Raw genomic sequence first — 23,215 nt, 5'->3', positions numbered from 1 at the left:
GAGGGAGACGTCTAGAGCTACTATTGCGAATGCACCGTGAAAGTCACCCGCTATAAAGCGATTGCCCAATATTAAAATCAGTACGGAGAGAGAGAGAAGCGTTGCCATTAAACCATGACCATAACCATAAAGCTCATTCTTTATGGAAGCAGCTCCCGGAAGAATTATAAGATGACTCCGAGCATTATAAAAGGCAAGTTTTGGCGAAAATGAATGTGCTAAGAGAAAGAGAGAGACCGAGAGGGAAAAATAAGGAGAAAAAGTAGTCCAAAAGAAATGCACATATTTCAGATATACTGTGGGTACGGATCCGTTTTGATTGGACGCGGCTTCTGAATGAGTTCTCTCACCTTTTCGAGTATCAGGTGGAAACGCGTATAGATATAGTGCATGCGAGTATAGCTACTTATCTACATCTGCCTGTCAACCGGAAGAAACATTTCCTTAATCTCTCTCTCTGCCCGTACTTGATATCGAAAGGTAGAAAATATTTGTTCCGGGAGCTACTGGGCACCAAACTGGAAAGCGTCATTTGCCCGAAGCAACGAGAATGATATATTATATAGATCCTCTCTTCCCACACACACACACACGTGCCCTTTCTTGCAGAATCTGGTGGCGGCCGGCGGTGCAAGGTTTCGCGAGGCTCTTCTGAAATTCTAATGAATAGTGTCTATACATTAAAGGATTAAATGAACCATAAAATATCCGGAAACCGTGGATGCGACTTATAATTGAACACTGAAGCATCGCATGCAAATCGGAAACTTGAGCACGAATTTTGCTATTGAATGGGGGGGTCTTCTCTTCCGATCTCGCCCACACACACACACACACCAAATGCATATATAATAGCTCGAACGAAGGAACACACGCTCAGGAAACCTTGGAAGGGAGATAATAGTTTTCCGTTTAAATTGCGTCCTCTCTCTCGCATCTCTTTGCCCCCGTATAATGTGCTTAAGCAAATTGAGCCTTGTTTTCTGGGAGAACGGTTTCCCTCTGATGGTTTCTCAAGCACCACTTCCGATGCATTCCAACCCCCCTTTCTTCTCTTTTTAACCTCTCTCACCCTTTTTTTTTCACTTATTTTTCATTGTAGTTAAAACTCGGAATAATCGTGCAAATGCCAAACTGAACGTTGACTCGGAGATTCCAGGGTTAGACGAAAGAGAAAGAAAAAAAACCTTGGTTTTAATCTTCTTTTCTTTTGGAGACCTTCGATTTATAAAACAAAAAAGATTGACAAAAGAAAAATAATTTCTTAACATTTTCTGGTTTCGAACGAATCTCTCGTATTCATTTCGACTCCTGATTCGGTCGTTCGAAACTAAACTACGCTGGTTTCACTTGAATGAACTTATATTTCATTTGGTGATTGATAAACTGACAGAAAATCTCTCTTTTTTTTTTCTGGCATTCAGAAAATCCCCGCAAAAATGAAATTATTTGATCGGCTGTTCTTAGAGAAAGTCCCACTCGAATAACTACTAAATAGTCACGCTCGGTTATAACGGCGAATTTGGATCTGACATTAGTGAGCGTCGGTAAAAAAAATAAAACCCTAATGGCACTCGCTTTAATATGTTGACATTTGAGTACGGTTATGTATTTACAGCGGAATCGCGTAAAACACACAAATCCTCTTCCAATTGTTACACAATGATTTTTAACCTTTTTATCTCGCGGCACACTTGGACCTGCAGTTGAACTTCCGCGACATACTTAAAATGACAATTTTATTGTTATTTTTAAAAATTTAGTTTTAATTATTTAATATTTTGCAACTTTTAATTGCAATTATCTTTTATTTGTAATTAAAATACAATTACATTACCGAAAAATCATAATTTTCAATTGAGTTTCACGCCGAAATCATAAAAGTTAAAATTTAGGTTTTAACCCTCGCTGCTATAAAATTTGAACTAATTATATATTTTTTGGGCTACATTGGAAGGTAATTGATGGCTAATGTCCTATGGAATTTTTCGCATCACACCAGCGACCGTCTAACGAACCGGTTGAACACCGGTTGAAAAAAAGCTGAAATGGGACGTAATAATGAAACCATACAACATCAAACGTGAAAGCAAGCGTCCTGTCTGTCCCAGCCAAATTTCATAGTGTTACACTATTAATGAATCTCGCTTTAAACGTCAACTAAAAAAACGACATCCAATATAATGACATAGTTTTGAGGGTATTTGTGTCAGTTTTCCAAGATACTTTTCGCATTTGAGCTCACAACATTGATGAAATTTGTTTGTTTTTGCTATTGATAATTAGAGACATAAACAGGACTTAATGCATAGTTGTTGATAATATTATTTGGTTTCCCCTCCAATATAGGTATAAACATTGGTAGGGTTTCTAGACACCGTAGCCCCTTCCCCCCTTCCACCGCTAATTCTATTAACCAGTGGTTTTAATAACAACGGTTGTTATACAAACTTTTTCCGCGAAAAAGAAAAATCTAACAGGTGCGTCTACACGCTCACGCTATGCGTTTTCCTTGAGTGGTTTGCTGGGATTTCCCATCCATGTGTGTGCGACTTTCACAGAATATTTCATCGCGAGCCGAGCAACGCACACTAGGCGAACGCCAAACTTGGGAGTCTCAGCCGACGATGGATTTATCTCAGGTGCACGTGTTGCGTCTCTCTGATTCTGTATAGCCAAGGCTGCGGTCGGAACTGAGGTGTGCGGGGGGGGGAGAACAGAAGAAATAAAGTGAGAGCAAGAGCATGATGACTTTACATTTTTCGCGACCCATGTAACATACGTGTAACGAAGTATCCAGACTTTTGGCATTGGCCGTCACATACGTCTTATATGCAGTGTTGACTTTAAACTAATGTTTGGTTTCTTTGCATCAAGGCCGGTGATGCAGTGAAAGCATTTTCGTCGTTTTACAGGTGTAGGGCGATCAACAATATGTAATGTAGAGAGAAACGAGATATATCACCCTCCTCTGTTCATGCGAATTACGAAAGACAGAATTCTAAGCTGAGATGGATGAAGTTCTAAAAGACAATTCACATGCAGAAGAATGTGAATTCAGTGCATATATATATGTAATGATACGACTATATTGACGGCTGGTAAGAATTATGGATTTATTTTTAAATAATTTGGTTAAGTGAAATAGATTGCTGCATTTTACTATAGACGGAAAAAACGCTCCCGTGTGCTTCTTATCTACACACAGCGGCAAGACGAATTGTGTGTTGAGAGAGTGGGGACAACAGGTAGGTACAAACAAGTGATGTTGATCCCTGATTGGACGAAGGAAGAGCCATAGGTTTGAGGAGGAAAAAGAAAAAATAAATGCCTGCGCCCACACAAGGGGAAAAGAAAAAAAAAAGAGGTAGACATATTTCCTGGTATTATATTACATATATTTTCTCTAATTAAAGAAAATACCGGTCCGCTATAGCTTAATGTTACGGCACTCGTCCGGATTGCAAAAGGTTGGTGGTTCGTTTCCCTGCAGAGGCTTGTAAATTTTCTTTCCGCACTTCAGCCATTTCCACTTGGTATCCAGTCTTTCATACTTAATATGTAGTGCAGCGTATCTTGATGTCGTCGTTTGCGTTAACGATATGGTTGCTTTTTCATTTCTTTTAGCATACAAAGAAAACTATAAATATCACTCTAGGGATCGACATCATTAACCCGGCTTAATCCATGCATTCATTACCTCTTCACTCCAGATACGTGCGGGTCAAAAAAGAATTTGTTGCTTTTATCATCTATTCTGATCTGCAAGGTATACTCTTTCTCTGTGTACGAAGACAACCTCTTGGGAGTTGAGGCAAGATTTGTTTATTTCTTCATTATTCACATTAGAGTGAAATAACCATTTCATGATAAAATCTGATAATATATTTCAGCCCATAAAACATCATAAAACTTTGAAAACATCAACCTTAAATTTCGAACAACACCTTGGTTATAACGACGAAATTTCACGCTCCCTCGATTGCCGTCATAATCTACTTTCATTGTGATTAAAAACTATGAAGAAAGATAATTTTTAATAAAATTTTAAATTATTTTTTTTATTCATGAAGGAGATTTTAATATCTAATCTACGTATAAACGACCACTTTCGACCTTATTCACCAACACAGTTTAAACTGCAGTCGCAGGTGAAAGGATTGAAGATCCAAACGGATTGGTTAAATTGAAAATTTTAACCAATTCGTGTCGATCGCTAATTCTCTAACCTGTGATTGTAGTTTAAACTGTGTTGGTGAATACGGCCGTTAGTGTGTTTCAAATATTAATGTTTGCCGCCTGGCGGTCAAGTACAAGTGGTTAGGAAATCAGCCTCTGACTGTGCAGGTCTGGGTTCGGATCCCGATTCGGGCCATTTAAACATTCATTCAAGGATGTTTACTAACACTAATAAATTCCCTGGACGAATTATGCTGATCCCTTGGGAATACATGAAGATCACCAACGGGACAAGTGACATGACCACACGAAAGACTGCTACCGCAGGGGTTAGCGCACCAACCTCTCGATGAGTATCAAAAGAAGCTGCCGTTCGGAATCGGCAATAAATTGAACGTCCGGTCTAATTAGCTCTCGTGTGTGGAAAATGACCGTCGTGCGACAAAAATGTTCATGAGGATCACGTTATTCGATCGGAAAAAAAAATAAAATTCTTATTGATACACTCTATTCGGGGTGATAGACATGAAAGGTTGGGGGCATAATGATGATGCAAGTTCATATATATATGCATACGCATTAGATCAGTCAGCTCCGTCTTTAACGCTGCACCCCCATCCCCGTATTACCGCCTATGATACACTCGTCCGCTTGTCAATACCTGATAGTACTTGAATACTTTGGCTATTAAAGTGATTTTGACGTGAGTATTATATTTTTATCTCGATGCCAACACGTGATCAATCGAGTTGAGTTTTTATTTTTATTTATTTATTTTATTTTGAGCTTAAACATTATTCGTAAAAGACGGAATCACGATATAGTACTAAATTGTTGATAGCGCTACGCCTGTAAAACCTCGAAAAGTGTATTCCTTGCATTGCTGGCCCTAATGCAAAGAAACCAAACCACAGTATTGCGTCAACACTGCAAATATGTGACGGCCACTGCCCTAAGTCTGAATGCTTCATTACACGTATGCTAAATGTATATGGGATCTTGTGAAGTGTTAGGATTTGTTTCACTCCCCGTGGAAATAAAGCTGCTAAAATAACTGCCGTTATTGAAACTGGTTAATAAAATCACGGTTTATAAAATCGAATTACTGTACGTACTAAGAACGAGTCGAAATCACTAGTCACCAAAAATCTGGCAGAAAAGAGGTTATGTGGTGAGGTCAGGATGTGACGTGCTTCCAAGAAAAGTAAACAATATCTTGTTCCTTTCTTATGTTGAAAGTTTTTATCTTCATCTAAGTATCGGCACTGCTATAGTAGTATAAAATTTTCGTTTAATAAAATCAACATCGAAGCTTTTAAATATCAAACTTTTTTTTCCTAAGAGAATTTTGTGAAACTACGCGAAACTTTATTTTTCTACCGAATATGACTATACAGTGCCATTTTTGGTATTTACTAAATCGCATCCACCCTTCATAAACATTCCTCCGAGGACTTTTTAAGGAATTCGCGTAAGTCGGAATGTGCCGTGGACGTGTTCTGTACCTAATGTGAAGTTATGTTTCTCAGGAATACCTGTTATGTCTCAGAAGTGCTGCCATCTGCCTTCCAAACTGTGAAGCAAACAAATTGTCAGGTTATTCTGTTTGTTCGTAACCGCACCTTGAAGTTGAAAAAGCCCCAGACGTTCTTAACCTGGGCATCGCGTAGCTCTGATATAATAAGCACGTTAGGAACACGCATATACCGGATAGAAAGGAAAGTCGCTACGCCGCATTTCACTGACGAACCGTTGATCGTAGAAATATACATCTAATTAGAAAAGGTTTACAAATGCGGGTAAAACTGTTTTACCCGCATTTAACTATGCGTTTTTTGAATTTGAATATGTCAGTGAATATTACAGTTAGAAAAGTGGGATTTTCTTTTCTTTTTTTTGGCCTCAGGAGAGGCACGGCAACAACTTTGTAATCCGGATTCGGGGCACGCGGAGGACTCCATAAAGAAGTTAATTTTTTTTATTTTAATAACTATATACAACCCCTTGAAACAATTAAAAAATTGTTATTTGGAAACTTTTTCTAATTGGATGTATATTTCTACGATCAACGGTTCGTCAGTAAAACGTCATACCCCATGTTTGCTATATGCACCCTGTATAGTTTTTAGTTTTTATAATTGCACTTTTAATTGGGGGCTGTATTTTAAGAATATATGAGATCCATATTTGTTATGGGCATCTTTTCGCAGCCGCCTCGGTGGGCATTTTGCCTGCTGTTTGCCTTGTATTTGTAATTATATAGGCTTTTCCACAATTCAGCCAATTGCATTGAAATAATGAGCTTTATAAGCTTTCCACTTTTCTTCTGAGGAAAAAAAGTACTATTTTTCTTAATAAATCAAATAGAATAAAAATATCTATAATATATTAAAAACTCAAAAATCGCCAGGGGAAGGAAGGATTGGTGGGGGGAAGGCATATTGGGTGTCCAATTGGGGTTTTTTAAGAGGGAAACTTGTCCCAGTTGTGTTGTATTAATGATTAAAATGTAATGAGCAAATAAGTCATTTTTATTCAAATCTATTTTGCGAAAGATAATGATAAAATGCCCACAAAACACATATTATGTGTTCCAATGGGGTTGGTGTCAGTTTCAGTGACAAATAAAATAAAATATAACTAAAAGTTTTGTGGAGAATGAGATAAACTACAAAATATTTGTAAAGAGATATTTTGTAAAGTGAAAATTTGAATCATGTTTTAATTACCACTTACAATAAATTACTTCATCGGAGTTGATTAATTAAATCGTAGCATCAATTTTCGGTTTCAGTACATTGTCCTGACGTGTAAAAAATGTTGAGAAACACATTTTTGCCACATAAAGCTCTTTCTGAATAGCTTTCCGATTCACGGTTTCTTCCGTTAGTGCTGCCATCTCTGAGATGAAATTTCAAGAGAGGAATCCAGATGTTTCGAACGTTATATTTTATCTAAATTTTAGCTTCGAAGAAGAGCGTAATATATATATACTCCTCTTGTTCTGTTCACAAAATGGTGACAAAGCATGTTTGCCCCCCCACCACCACCACCACCACCGTATGCTTTCGCGGTATCTTAGATCGATGGCTTAGTGGTTCATGCAATTATGATGTGACTGAATAAGTTCGTCGGTGAAGTTAGCATCCGCACTCTCGAGATTTGCTGGGTGACTCAGATGAGTTAGAAAGAAACTGGTAGGCTTGTAATTCTAGGCAGCAAGGGATGGGATGGGGGGGGGGGGGTCCTTGAGCATCACTTGCGTCATGATGCTCTTTTGAGGCGGCAAAATACAGTACGGGTCAAGAATCTCTTACCTCCACTTGATGAAGCATTATATATATTTTACTTGGAAATATATTGCAGTATTATCAATCAATATACATACATGTAAAACATGGATTCCGTGCAGTAAAACTCAGCTGATGAGGCAAAATTTGTTTTGATACTCGATCGAATGAACTACAAATATTTTACGCGAAGAATATGATTTTTTTTTTTCGCTAAAAAACCGTTCATTACACTGATGAAAGTTATCAAGCATCAATTTTGACAGGATGCAGATGAAAATCCCTTTAGGCAGGAATAACTCGAGAACTGTTGATCTCGGAAACATACTCCCAATTGGAGAACTGATCCAAATAATCTTAGACCTGAGATATGTCATTCATATTGCAAAAGGGTTGTGTACAGTTATTTACACAAAACAATAACTTTATATTTGTTCCCCCGTCCTAAAAAATCAAATTTTAAAAAAAAAAGTAGTTTTTACCCTGTTTCCAGTGCAATATTCGCTGAGTTGATTCGAAAACCGCTCAAAAAGAGGGAAGGAACGGCATAAAATGAGCTTGTCCGCTTGAGTCACCGAGTGTTGAGGATGATCCCAGCACCGAGAGACGATCGGCGGGTGTTTTAGATGCGAGATATATACATATTATATGCGAGATTTATAGATTAATCATTGTTACTAGGCCAGATTTTCCTAAATTTATATTTATATTTCGAAGTTCGTGTTATATCGTTATATGGATGATTGGTGAAGCCACTAATCAGTTTACTTTGGTTGCCTTTGTCGGAAGCGGCTCTATTTTTACTTGTTATTTGATAAAATTTCAGGACACATCCATCCTTCGGGAACACTTCGTTATCTCTCTGAGAGATGTAAAGGGAGGGTGTGCCGGTCCTTCAATATTCAATGTTATAGTAGTCAACTGAAATCGACGAGTGACCTCTACAACTTTCTTGTTCAATGCCTGTTAGTTTATGCAGTTCTTTTCCTCATTTTCAGCGAATTTCGAGTTCGTTTTGTATCTCAGCGAATATTGCACTTAAAAACATGGACTTTTTATGGATTTTAGGGAAGACGAGGGCAACAATGTTCTCTAATTTTTCATACAGAGTGACCAAATAGAAAAGGTAATTTTTTTTAAATAACTATGAACGATTTGCAGCGTGAATGACGTATCTGAGGTCTACACGTTATTTTGATATTTTTCCATTTGGAAGTGTGTGCTTCTAGGATCAACAGCTAGTGAGTTTTTCCAGGAACTATGGAACTTTCCTATGCACCCTTGTAGCGTTTCAGTAAATGAGAATTCTTCGCATGAAATAACAAGATAATAGCATTGTATAAGTGAATTTAGCTTTACGTTGGAGACTACATTTCACCAAACTGAGATTTGCTACAAATTTTCATTATTAAATTATGGCTTGAAAAAAAAACCGTTTCCGCTGATCTGCGAAACAATCGAAAATAAATAACGCACAACTAATTAGCCTTTATGGAAAGAGTTGTTTCTTTCTACTCACGGAATATGTTGATCAAGTGTCCGATGTTTTCACCTGTAGCCATGAAATCGACATTTATTCCAAAAAAAGCGCAATTGTCTATATATAAAATAATATAATTTTTTACTTCTGTCGTAGTAGAAGATTCTTCATTGCTTCGAAGCAAATTGAAAGCAAACGTTCCGTTTTTCGGCGAAATTGATTGAAATTGATGGAAGTCATTTCACTTGAAAGTTAGCTTTTCTTGAAAGAGTTCCTCGAGGCAGCTCGTTCTTTGTCAGCAGATGCGGATCCAGGTTTGTCCGCAATGACGATCACGTCGGGGCTGTGCTGATCAACAACCCCTGGCTCGTTCGTTCTTATCATTGCGCGAAATCCGTTGTGATCGGCCGTGTACCGCACCACTCGGTACATTCCGATCGGATCGAGGTATCCGTAACTTCCCGTGATGATGCCGTCCTGTCCAGAAGATTCCTGTCGGTGTTGCCCGGTGCCGTTGCCGTCGCTCATCATGAAGCTGAACTCGTAAGGAGAAGACGTTGAAGACCCGTTTTCCGCCGTCCTCCTGGAAATGTCCGATCCAGGAGGCGGTGCGTTTCGTTGATCCGAGAAATGAACCCTGCCATTTTCGGAGTTTGAGGAGTTTATGTGACTTCCGAATCGACGAAGAAGTTCCGTGTAATGCTTCAAGTTCTCGAGCTGCTGAGCTTCCTGTTCTGGCGCAGTACCTAATACGTATCGCTGGATGGTAGGTTGGATTTGCTGTTTCGACGGGGGTTCCCCTTTGGGACCGCGAGGACCGACTGGTTGAGCGGTGATAGTCACGTGGTCCTGAGACGCGGCGCTCACCTGATGAGAGGTTGAATCCAGGGCGTTTGTTCGAGACACTCTCTGGGCGAAAAACTGTGGATTCGAAGCAAGGCCATCGGTCGAGCGATCCACAGCAGTGGCCAACGTCCACGTGATTAGCAAGAGAGGTAACACACTCATTTTCGAACAGTCACGTTTGTAAAAGAGGTGCTTAAACTGTACGGTAGAACTAGTCACATGAAGCCCGAATATATCTGTGAATATGTATCGTACAACCATCTAGACAGGAAACGCTATTTATAGGGTAGTTCCCATTAGGAATGGTTACACCATTCAAATCGTCAAGCGTTTAAAAAAAAGTCGAGAAATACGACAGATATATCCAGGCCAAAAGTTTCATCATTCAGGGTTGGCAGCCGAATCGGGTCATTCATCGTATTACCACGTGCTTCCGGGCGTATCCGTATTCCTTTTATGTTCATGTATATGAGTTTCCGTTGCAGATATATTTATATTTCTGTGTACACTTGCATTCTATCCCAAAAGAAACCAAGAAAAAATCATAATAAGATTTATGTAATGGAGTTTTCTCCCCGTGTTACAAAGTCCATAAATTCTTTTTGAAGACAAAAAATAATTCATCGGTTATACAAACGTTTTATTCCGTCGCGAGGGCGCCCAAATATCTTACATGACTCATTACACGTCGGTCTCCGGATTTCGAAACCAAATTTTGGCTCATTTTTCTTAATTTTTTATGAGAAAAAAGTAGTTAAAAACTATTTTAAATTCCCAAACGCATTGATCAAAAGTTTTAAGTTTGTCTTTCACTAGTTTAGGGGTTCTTCAACCTTTTTGCAACTGCAGACAGGCAAGAAAAATGTTGAATAATATCATGGACTAGTGACAATGAGAGAAATAATTTTCTGTCTAACAAAAAAATAAATTCACTGGAGTGAATAATTTGTGTACTGGGGCAATGAACAAATCAGTAGGAAAAATAATTTATGAACCGGCAAAAAGTAAATACATGGGAGGAAATATTAATGGACCGGCAAAAAATACATGGCAAAATTCAATAATTCGCCGACCTGCTGACGACCAAGACAGAACTAAAAACCAATATAGAAAGTGTACAATATTTATAATTTCAAGGCGCGAATGCCAGCCGATCTCCCCCTTTAAAAAGTCTCGCCACAGAGAGAGAGCAACAGACCTACAAACAGTAGAAATGTAATTCAATCATAACACATCACTCACTTCACTTCTGAAATATAGATGGCGGCACTAAAAATTCAAACAACATACTGACTCAGACTGTTAGGTACACACACAGTTACACTTCCGACGGCACAACTCACTAGATAAATCGCCCATAGATAGTGATAGATCTGAATTGCGCTCGGCTTGAAAGAAAGGAAGAAATAATTAAAACTGAAATTTTGTGTGTGTGTGTGTGCGCGCGCTCGCTTATACGAATTGCCTAAACTTCTCGCGGACCGGCAGAAAATTCTCACCGACCTCAGCTGTTGCACTAGTGATTACTAGTGAATATATAAGTAATTTCAGTTCCATATACGAGATTTTGAGGAATTTTAGAAAAAAATCATTTCTTACCCTGACGTTTCTTTGTAAGGTGCAAATGATGCATCTAAGGTAGTTCCTCGTGTACAGTAGCCAGCGCTTATAAGAATCACTTTTGGTTCAGCCATTTTGATTCTTATAAGCGGTTGATTCTTATATCCGAAAATCTTTTGCTTTTACTCTTCCAGTTACCACTGAGTACGCAAGGGGTGGGGGGGGGGGAGCCTTCAGGAGAGATTGTGATGTTTTCAATGTGTGAAAACCGAAAAAAAATCTTATTAATTTTATATTGAATATTTTAATTTTTTAAATTTTAAATCTATAAAAATAGCATATCATTGTCCTCAGAGATGGTCCATTGTCAATGTAGACTGACTGAAATGCTACACAATAACTGAACTACTATTGTAGCACTATTGTCATGGCCTCCACGAGGGTGGGGCCCTGGGACCCAGAATGATTCTCATCACTTTTTGTTTTTTCAAGGTATAAATTCACTGTAGAGAGTTCCTTGAAAAGTTTGGTCGAAGGACTTACCAAAGATTCCAATCCCTGGGGCTCTCCTCCAGGATATGGGGAGGAGTATGACTATCGTCCGACTACATAACTCTAGATCGGAGGTTCCCAAACATTTTGTTTCATTGCCCCAATTTCTTCAGAATGTGTTTTAATCATCTCCCCCAACTTCAGCCGACCCATAGGATCCTATGTTATACCCGTAGCTTCTACCACTCCTTGGACCTTTCTATCGCCCACGGGGGCGATTTTGCCCACTTTGGGAAATACTGCTCTAGATGGATCCGCTTATCAGGTGAATATAGGACGGTGAATATGGGACGGTTTTATTACAAAGGTAAAAGTGACAATAAATAGTCCTCCTAATAACCTTGTGAATAGTCAAAAATAATCTACAAGTTCCCACTACTGAGATGAGCGGTGACAGTTTCACGGATTTTATTTTTATTTTTATTTTTTTTAAAATTCTTATAAGCGGAAATCTGTGATTCTTATAACCGATGACTTTTCTGTGTAAAATCAGCGTTTGGTTTTGTTTTGCCGGTTTGATTCTTATAAGTGGTTAATTCTTATAACAAGTGATTCTTATAAGCGGTGGCTACTGTATCATTATAGGGGATAATTAATCCTGAGGTTGCGACATTGAAAAATAAACAACGCGCTTTGTAGACAATAGATGGCAGCACTATGAGCTGCCAATTCCATTACAAGAGCTCGCTCTCGGCTCTCTTGTACGTACATATAAACACTTGAAAAGTGGACGAGTAGATTCTCTGGTTATTCACGTGTACGGAAAAAAAAAGTACTTAACATATATTTTAGAATTAATTAAACGCTACTTAAGGTTATCATAAGTCCTCGTTTTCATTGTTCTATGATTTCTCCCTTTTTTTTTTCCTCATTTTTAGGTTTCCAGAAATTTTTTTTTCTGTCCGGAAGAACCGTAAATCAGACATCTGTTCATCCGCGTGCGTCTATATGATTATCTTTCCATTCAAATTAACACGCTTTGACCAATCTGCGTCAAAGTTTGAAGAATTATTTGGGTCTCTGCTCACACTGTTTCCTTAGATGCACCAAAACATCGAGATATGTTTCGATTCCGAAACCATTGTAACATAATTGAAGATCAAAAATGGTAAACGCAGTAAGTACTCCGCGTCAAAACATTTGGTATTTACACACCAAGGTTGTCAACCTGGGAAACGATGCGAGTGCCCAACTCACACTAAGTAGATGAAAAACGCGTCGCGGTAATTATCATCATTGATCTATGGCGCCTGAAACTTGTTTTTTGCTCTCTTGTAAAATTTGCTATTTGGCACTTTGTGCGTTTACCATTTCTGGTCTTCAATTATCTGATTGCCACGTCAATTAATATTTAATAACCGTATACGGTTTTTCGATAACCATAAAATGCTATACTCTCTTTGTCTATTTGTTCTTCTTGAACTGAAGACTTATCATGTTCGGAAAATAAAGGTTGGCTCATGACTGCCAGGCATGAGCAAAATATGACAACGATGTAATTAGGATGGGGTAATAAGAAAAAAATAAACACGTAGCAGTTTTTTTTATTTTAAAACTCCCAGTTAGTCACCATCGGTTGCAAACAGAGGTAAGTAACGTTCCCGATGCACTTTGGAGCTCTGAAATTTAATAACCCTGATACGAGTGATAAACTGATAAGATGCTTAGCCGTACACACCTTTAGCTTTAGCGTTTAATTCTTGGATTGGCTTTTCGAGTTGATAATTTTTTTCATAGTTAATGAAAGCCGAGAAAAATATTTTAAAAAATCTATTTCGAATTGTAATGTTTATACAGGGCCTTCCTCAAGACGTGCAAAGCCTCAAAAATCGTGCGTAAAATAAATGTTCTGAAATAATATCACTTTCCAAATACTTGTATATAACCAACTTCATTGTGTGATTCAAACTACAGTAAAAAAAAATTGGATTGCAAACTTCAAGGTCAAACCAAAAAAAAAAAAAAAATAACAATGTCTACAAAAGATTTTAACAATTCAGCGAAATCACGGACACACATGCTCTGCAGCAAACAAAGAGTCGTTTACGAAGGTTTTTAACAGCATAAGCCAGCTGTTAAAAACCTTCGTATGGATAGTGGAGAGTGGCATCATCCACGGAAAGACTTGTTTTCATCAATTGTGTCATCTGTCGCAGTAAATACAAAATATAAAATGGGAACAATATGACTTCATCTTCTTTGTGAAATGTGAAGGTTATTTTGAATTTGAATTTTCAGACTTTGCATGTATTCAAAGCAACGCATTTAACTATTAGTTACAAAGTTCCTATACCATCTTAAAAGAAGTAAAACATTTGCAAGTTAAACACCTATAACAGGGGTTGCCAATCCATGCACGACAACTCAGAGCAGTGAGTGATACAGTAACAGATCATGGACCCCTAGGAAAAATTATGTTCAAGATCCCCTACCAGACTATGCACCAACTATGCACCAACTCCAGCAATTTATCATTACTATACTGCAATTTACTGTCGTTAACGAGTTGGGTTGGAAATGATGTCGTGACCCTCAAGGTCGTTAGAGAAACATCTTATTATCAGTATTCTCCGCCCCGATTCAACCTGGGACCTAGCGGCAACCTTCACTGTGGTAGACGAACATCTCACTCTCATCCTACCACGCCACTCGAGCTAACGCTAAAGTTTGGTTATCCCCTATATGACTGTGGAAGTACCTACTAATCTATATACGTTCTCTTCCACAAATTCCAGTACCAAATAGGGTTATCCAAGTTTAAAAACGTACGCTATTAGTACTCAACTGTACATGCGCCTCGTAAACATTCCTCTGCGGAATTGCTAACGAATTGGCGCATTCCGGAATGTGTGTTCTGAGAATGTGTGAGCCTAACGCATTTTGCTGTCAGAGTCATGCGTGTTTCGCGTTCTAATAATGCTGTCATCTGGTTTCCATATTTTGATGTGAAAACGGCAAGTTCCAGAATTTTCGTATCATGTAAGTACCTTGTTGAAGGTCTGCCTGTAGAAACGAACGCTGAATGAATGGGGACTCTATACCCACAGCCCTCGAGTTTCAGTGTCTATGAATGCAAGTCTAGAATAATAATGCGGTTTGTCAACATACAACATTGGCATGCGATCAAGTTAAAGAGCTTTTCTGTTATATGGGGCTGTTTCCGGTGCCATTAAAAAATGATACAAAATTTAGACAGATAATCAATTAAACAAGTCTCACTGTATTGCGTAACCCATGCATGAATCGCATCGTTGCATCTGAACGATGAACGTACGAGGAAAATTTCGTAAGGCCTTCTTGTTGCTGGAACATAATAATATCGCATAATTCCGAACGTATATTATGATAAAATACGTGTTTTCTTCTCTCTCCATAGACAGTTTCTCTCTTCCTCCCGACAATTTCGAAATGTGTCACGGAAACCATAAATTCAATTCAAAATGTTTCTTAAGAATCGTTATTTTCTCCTCCTTCTTTTATCGTTATTATTCTGTATTCAGAAGAATTTCAATGAGCACCCATCCATGAATTCGACGAATTTTGAAAAAAAAAGACGGACTTATTTTTTTCTTCCAAAGTTTGTGAGTAATTTTCGTAGTTTAAGATAAGAGCACTATTGGGTTTCAAGTTTTCGTAGTAAATGCGAGCTAATATTGAGAAGAATAAGGATATAAAACTCACTCAAAAACCTGTAAGTTCCGCTGAATCCCGTGCTGTTGGATCTGCGCCAGTCCGAATGGAACTCGAAGATCAAACTCGAGCCGGAAGAATAATGTGTCTGCTCTATGTCTAGGATTCGTCCGCACAGGATGGCGTTATACGTCGTCCTCTCGTTGACCGCAGGTTCGTCCAGGTGAAGGAACAGTTTCACGAAGTCCCCGAAGATGCACCTACGAGACATTGTAATCCCGAGTTGAATCGGTGTATTGAAAAGTCCAAATTATTCATTAATAATTATTCATTCATTTAACTTCTTTTTCCTTCAATATTTTGCTGGAGACCAAGAGTAATATTTCAGTGATTGAACATACAGAATTAAACCAATTATGTTGGAAACTCGTTCTAAGTTAAAATTAAAGAAAATCCAAAACTCTTGAAATTGAAACTCTCGCCTAAAGAGTTAGAAAATGATGGTGGTATTAATATCAGTTGAAACCCGTATATATTTGAATATACATGGCAAACCCATGGTCAAAAAACCCATTATGACCCCCCTTTTCTCAATTTTCTTTTGATATTTTAGTAAGTACATCTTTTTAATATCATTTCAGTACAAAACACGGCTCTGTAAGTGCAATATTTTTTTTTATCTAGGGAGAGTTGATTCCGTGTCAATGTCATTTTTTGAGACTGCAGAAATTTCACTTGTTCAAAGATTTATAAAATTGCATCAATTTGAGAGAATTCGAAACAAAATCCAAGGTGAAAACTATTCAACTTTGTTAAACAAGATTTCATCTGTTTATAGATGACAGTAAAATCAAGGAAACTCTATATTTCACCCTTAGTTAACCATTTCAGTTAATTAAAAAATCCACTATGATTAATAAAATTGCTGTGCTGATGGTATATTGTTTCAATTAGGAATATGCCAACAGCACAAATTTGCATCCGTATTAAAAAAAATTCAATACGTTTTTATGAGGGTGAAGCATATAGAGCAGTGTTTCCCAAAGTGGGCAATACTGCCCCCTGGTGGGCGATGAAATGGTCCAAGGGGGCGATAGAACCTACTTATTTAACATAGGATCCTATGGGCTTACTTGAGTTAGGAGGCGATGAGAAAAAAAAATTTGCGAAGAAGGGGGCGATGGAACAAAAAGTTTGGGAGGCCATGATATAGAGGATAAAAAGTCTCATGGGGAGTCGCTTTGTTACCTATCAAGTCTCCACTCAATCAAAGAATTCGTTACACAAAAATCAAAAGTTAAAATTGTAATTTTTTCAGTTTTAAAGTTTGCGCTTTTTAAATAAATGACGAAAAATATTAATTGTTTACGTATAATAATAGGATAATTTTTCTTCCAGATATTACTTTTGTTTTGTTTTACGAGTTTTATTCTGACGTCAAGGAAAAGTTTTTCCAAATCGTATTTCCTTATTTAGCTATTAGTATAGAGCAGCGGTTCCCAACCGGGGGTACGTTTCTGTACTCACGCAAACAGAAAATGGTAATGGCGGCCATCCATCTAAAAAAAGAGCAAAATAATTAAAAACATTAAAAAGAATTTTTAAAAGTAGGTAGAGGTTTTTACTAATATTATCAGTTATAATATATTGACTTTTTCCGTATCAGTAAAATCTTCTATAACAGAGGCCTTCCCTCCTTTCGCCCAACCTATGATCAGGATTCGTGAATTCCTTCCTCTCGACTCACTTTTCTTCGGCGTTTTAGCTTTGATTGTTGACGCATGCCGGACTCTGCATAAAAACAACAAATTAATTCGTGTTGTGTTCAACTTTTGTTGTGGGCGCGTTAATCTCACAATTTTCTATGTCAACTTGTCTACCAAGCACCTACTACTCACGTGATTTGCGCTATGGATCAGTGGCTAAAAACTAGATCTGTGCGGAAGCGGACTGAAACACCGAAATGAAATACCGTGCACCTGTAAACGTGAAAACATATTTTGAATCTTCCAAAAGTGATTCTGCCAAAGCTATCGAACCCTCTTACTGCATTAGCTATCGTATTGCGAGACGAGGAAAAAATCACACTATTGGTGAAAAGATGCTGTCAGATGCATGTTTGCAGAGGAAAGTTCTCTTATAATGAGTTCAATCAATATCTCTGTCAAATAATACACGGTGTCTCGAAGAGTACAGACGATGTTGAGAGCACAGTCATAAGCCACGTAAAAGGTTGTGAATTCTTTTCCTATCCAAGTCGACGAAAGTACCGACGTTGCGCAATATTCTGTGAGACTTGCAATTGCCAAGTACTTGAGTTAATTTGTTCTTACTTGAAAAATATAAAAGCCAAGTAATGAAAAAAAAATAGACCATTTAATTTAATTCAATATGTACCTTTTTGGAAGTTTTTCGAAAAACTGTAATGGGTGAAACAGATTAGTGGGGGGGGGGGGGGGAGTCTGGACAATTCAGGGTTGGGGGTACGCGGAAAGGAACCGAGCCAGCTGGGGGTACGCGGACTTAAAAAAGTTGGGAACCATTGGTATAGAGGAATAATTTTCCAAGTAAACAATTTAGAAATTTCGTTTGAGCGCTCTGGAAAAAATTCGTTTTGCGAAATAGAAAAGTTTTTGTTATGCAGTTGGAGATTGAGTCAAACGAGATTAGATATATATAAATTTATTGTATACCAGATTAATTTTTATTTATTTTTTAATGCATATTATCTCTCTTCCCCTTCTTTTTCATCCGATTCTGAAATGGGGTGATTATGGGGCAACTTCGGAAGATATCGTGCGGTAGCGCCATCTATGAGTGAATCATCGACATGCACAATGGGTGAGACTGGTGGGATGAAAGCGATGAAGACAGGTATTAACAGTAAATAAGGGCACGTTCGAGAAACCATACAAAACACAGCCCTCCTCTCCGACACTCTTCAAGGCAAATTGTCTTACAAACGAATCATGGCTACTCACAAGCTTAAAAATTAAAATAAACGTATATGTACTATCATTTTGGCAGCTGTATTTAGGCTACGACAACCGTGATTTTTATGTTCTAGTACGGTTTATTTTTATTTTTTTTATTCTTCCTTTTCTTTTTTTCCTGCCACCATGTTGGGCAATTTACCTTTTGTGGTTTGTGATTTTGCATTTGTATTTTCCGATTACGTCGTCATACGATGATTATAAGTGATGCAGGGCCCTCGTATCCGATAGCGGGCCCCCGGACTTTTCGCAAACCCCTTTTAGTGGTGTAAAAATTATAAAGATAACAAGGTTTTTATCTTTTGTAATTGATTTTTATAACTTTTAGTTTCCCGAGAACCCCAAGGCTAAAAGAACAAAAGAATATAGAACCCAAGAGCAAAGATAATGTTGGAAGAAACTGATATATCATTCGCCGAACAGCCAAACCTCAGTCGAAGAAATTGATTCCGAAGATGAAAGATCAACGTAGAAAACTTGAAATGTTTTCAAATAAAAAAGCGCAGTCCACTCGGGTGAATTTTATAAGTTGATATTTCGCGTTCACAAAACTTTTTGGGAAAGTTTTTATTTTTGTTCTCGTTGAAAAAACGCGGGCGTGAGTCAAGAGTGAAATAATGACCTGCCATAAGTTTGCCAATAGCGTTACTTTGCATCTCTCGCAAAAAATAAATAAATAAAAGAAAGAGTGGCCCGAGGGCGTTGGTGAATATATACTACTTCTTTTTTTTTTCAGACAGTTTCCTTTCTTCTCTTCAGGAGAGCGATAGTTTCGAGATATGAATAATGGTCTTCATGTCGCTGATATTGCGCGTTTCTCAACTTCATATTAAAAGTTTCTTTCAAACAAAGTCGAGATCTTAAAAATATTTCCAAGCAATAAATTTATGTCTGAAGGAAAAAGGTGAAACTTTTCCACACTTATTACAATCGGGTGCTCTTAACTCCTCGGGAGTTGGAAAATTCCAAAATAAACAAAACTTTATCATCTGAATGAGGCTGATCGTGTGAATAATTCATTTTGCTTTTGTTTTAAATGAGTCGTTATTAATAGTAAAAATTGTTCCCCTTTTTCCACCCTCTCTCAAAAATCATGCTTAACCATCTAATCTACTAAGGCCACTTTCAAGTACTAGGTTAGGTAATTTGTTATGTCCTATAAATTTGTAAATAGTTAAAAAAAATCAGAAAATATTGAAGAGACTAGTATATTTGAATGTGGTTTGCGAAAAGACTTTTCTCACGTAGGGAGAATTTTTTTCACAGAAAAGAATTGAGAGTTCAAATTATTCTCGATAGAGGACGTTCCATGAATGCAAATTACAGGAATCCATGGAAAACAACTTCGTCAATATTTTCTGTGTCCGAAACGTTCGTAAAGCTTCAGCCGGCAATTCGTGGCTAAAGTAAAACAACTTTGACCGATACAGTGGAACCTCTCATACAAGACACCGCCCGGACACTTTTTCTGAATTACGTCAACGGGACTGAATGTATTTCGCAATTTATTAACGGACACTCCTCCTTAGCGGCAAAATTTTCGGTCCCGTAGGTTTCCGCTATTCAGAGGTTCTACTACAATGCTTTATCCACCATTGTCAGCGTCGCAATGAAAACTTTATGTAAGCTGAAAATTCAGACTAGTAACAGGAAAATTCAGGAATGAGCAGGTAATCGAGTGCACCCTGCATTTTATAGGACTCTGATTCACATCCTTCCAGCGATTTTCTTACGTGCAGAGCAGCGCAAATTTTAACTAATCGACAAAATTTGAACTGCCTTTTTTTTTCTGTGCCAAAAGAAATCTCCTTTTGTGAGAATATTTTTTTCGTCCACCGCATTCAAATATACCAATTCCTTCAATTCGTATGAATTTTTAAATTATCAACGAATTTATGTACTACCTAATTGCTTGAAAAACAATTTTTTTTCGTTTTCAATTGGAACTATAATGATCTACCAAATAGTTTAAATAATAACTATTCATCAATAGTTGTATTTCATGCTTACATACCCAATACTTCATACTTTAAATACCACTTGAAATTGCATAAGAGGCCTTCAAACCTCTGGAAATGCGGGGTAAGCCATTACCCCCTAGAACCTCTCTAAGAGGTATTGGGCAAACGTGAGTACTGCGTGAGTACTAATTCGGGGAATTCGAATACCCGGCTAGAGTGGAAGGTGCGCACACTTTTAGAAGTGCGCAGAAAGATTGAGTACCCACTTGTGTCATATCAATGTTTCACTCATTTACATCTCTTCACTAGTTTGTTGCTGATAATTGTTCGAGTACCGTCGGAGGGTATACGTATCTCGTCAATATTAATCAAACCGAAAGCAAGTAAATATTGTATCATTCGAGGATGAATTTTGGATGACTGAAGTGAAACATTTCCGATCGGGAAATCGATAACCTCATTTTCTGGATATCACAACACGAATTACGCGGATATTCATTCGAGTATACCTGTTAATAAAACTGCTAAAAAAAAAGAACATTCGAAGCAGCTGATAGAACTTATGGTTGAAATGGTGTTACAGGAACTATTCTAAAACTTCTTCAAAATATAATCGGAAGGTAATTCGAAATATATAGTGACACCTTGGATAGGACCACGAAGATAATTCGTTCCGGAATCACGTTCGTTATCCGAAACGTGATTTCCATAGGTTTCTGTAAAAAATAATTTAATTCGTTCCAGGTGCTGCCCAAAATTTAAAGATAAATTCTTTTTTCAACATTAAAGAGTATTATAAAAAACTGGCCGAAGGCTAAAATTAACAACTTCAAAATTGCGTAAATAAGAATTTACAGGAAGATCAGGATACTGAAGAGGATATCTTTTCATTTTACACTATGCACACAACAAACATAAGCTTAAATCGGCTGAAGCTAGTGTTGACACTACCCAGTCGATTTCGTAGGTGTCCCAATCTATTTATGATTTTTTTCAGCTCATTTCTGTGTCTCATACGCGCAGATGGCAAAAATGAGCTCCTAGTCCTAGAACGCACCGACTATTCAGTTCTATGCAAACGAACTTTCAGTCCAAACTGACAGAAAAGAACGCGTGCTCTGAAAAAAACATGGGTTTCTTTGTTTTAATGTATAGTATTTACTATTAGCTGAATCTTCCATTTGCCATGAAATGATTCAAGAAAGAGAAGTGAAGGTACATCTGGAGAAAGATTCTGAGGTTAACGTGAGTCAATCGGGTTGGAGTGACAGTAGTTCTGATAATGATTGTCGCGAAAATTCAGTTCACAACGTGACTGTGTCATGTTAGCGTATGCACCCATATCAACGAAAATGTTCGCAAGTCGAATCTGTGTTCGTTAGCCGAGGCAGAATATCGTGAATAAAATCTGTTTCGTCAGTCGTAAGCCCAGGCGTTCGTTTTCTAAGGTATCACTATAGACCGTGTTTCTGGATGAGTTTTGAATTTCTGTCCGAACAAATTTGGAAGCTGGAATAATGTTAGAATTGAATTGGACGGTGGATTATGCTAATCTTAATATCATTAGGGCTTTTTTTGTGATTCATTGATCTGAAATATTATCGTTTATTTTTTATTTTTTCTGTAAAATGTCTTTAATTTGTAGCTACGGAAAACGGTGAAGACATTAATGTTGTCATTCGAACTTGTGTATTTTTTTTGTAATAATCATAGTGAGATTCATGTTAATAAAAATGAGCATACTCACTCCAGGTTTGTTCTCTGTATATCGAAATCGTCAAACGTTATCTCGACCATTTGATGAGCCTCGGCAACGAAAGTGTATAAAAGACATTCAATATTGTCTTCGTACGGAACTGGCCAGTTGGGAGACGTGAAAAGCCCGAACTCTTTACCGTACGTACTGTCGAACAGTATGCACTCACAACCTGAAAAAGCAAGCACGTGTATAAACGTCATTTCTTAGTGACGAAAAATAAATAGCTATTAAGCAGTAGTTGTTGTTCAATACTCTGAAATATGAAATAATTGAATGATCGGTTTGAATATCTATTCCTTTAAGACGCAACATTAACAAACGTGTTGTCTGGTCGCCTATCAGACAACATCACATCAAAAATCTTCTAATAGTTGTTGGTACCGCTGTCCGGTTGTGTGTGCATCATGCTAGATTCTCACCGTGAGAATCCAGGTTCGAAACCCATCCACGGCACAGTGGTGGTCGGCTGAAGTTGATTTTCAACGTACTACATATATGACAGTTATATATATAGAAAATTGAATCATTCATCAGCTTTAATTCAAAATATGGAAGTCAGATGGCGACACCAGCAAGAAAACAAACTAAGCTCGCCCTAAAAAATACGTACGTTAGAGGCCATACATACATACACTCAAGTAAACACACATTCCGGCATGTATCGATTTGTTAAATATTCCGTGGAGGAATTTGTACGAGGTGCGTGTACAACTAACAAAGAAAGGATCCCAAGGTGTAATCCTCAAAATATCACGAAAACATTTACGCGCATTCATCTCACCCAAAAACACATAAAACCAAAAAATTAGCGGCGGAAGTCAATTATTAAAGCCGTAAAAAATTATAAAAAATGATAAAAGTCAGCTACTCATCGCCTCTCACGCTTCTTGGCGATATCTATAAAACAACTTATTTTTTCTTTCTTTTCTTTTTCCTCCAGCTTCTCTATATATATATTTCTCTCT

The 23,215-nt window shown here is 37.7% G+C and overlaps 1 protein-coding gene across 1 annotated transcript in view; it reads right to left on the bottom strand.

Moving 5' to 3' along the window:
• LOC149083217 (suppressor of lurcher protein 1-like) overlaps window positions 1-23,215 on the bottom strand; it is a 618,571-nt gene that overhangs the window by 504,035 nt on the left and 91,321 nt on the right. The window contains exons 3-4 of the mRNA XM_089236416.1: window positions 22,239-22,419; window positions 15,589-15,797 (exon numbers count right to left, since the gene is read on the bottom strand). Of these exons, the coding sequence (XP_089092542.1) occupies window positions 15,589-15,797; window positions 22,239-22,288 (259 nt within the window). The 5' untranslated portion in view covers window positions 22,289-22,419. The remainder of the gene's footprint in view (window positions 1-15,588; window positions 15,798-22,238; window positions 22,420-23,215) is intronic.

This window comes from Pholcus phalangioides, unplaced genomic scaffold, assembly GCF_987345545.1.
Source record: "Pholcus phalangioides strain wild (caught in Gottingen) unplaced genomic scaffold, Ppha-v1.0 ptg000009l_1, whole genome shotgun sequence".
Lineage (NCBI taxonomy): Eukaryota > Metazoa > Arthropoda > Arachnida > Araneae > Pholcidae > Pholcus > Pholcus phalangioides.
Note: the sequence above shows the minus strand (reverse complement) of the source record. Positions and strands in the feature narration are given on the sequence as shown.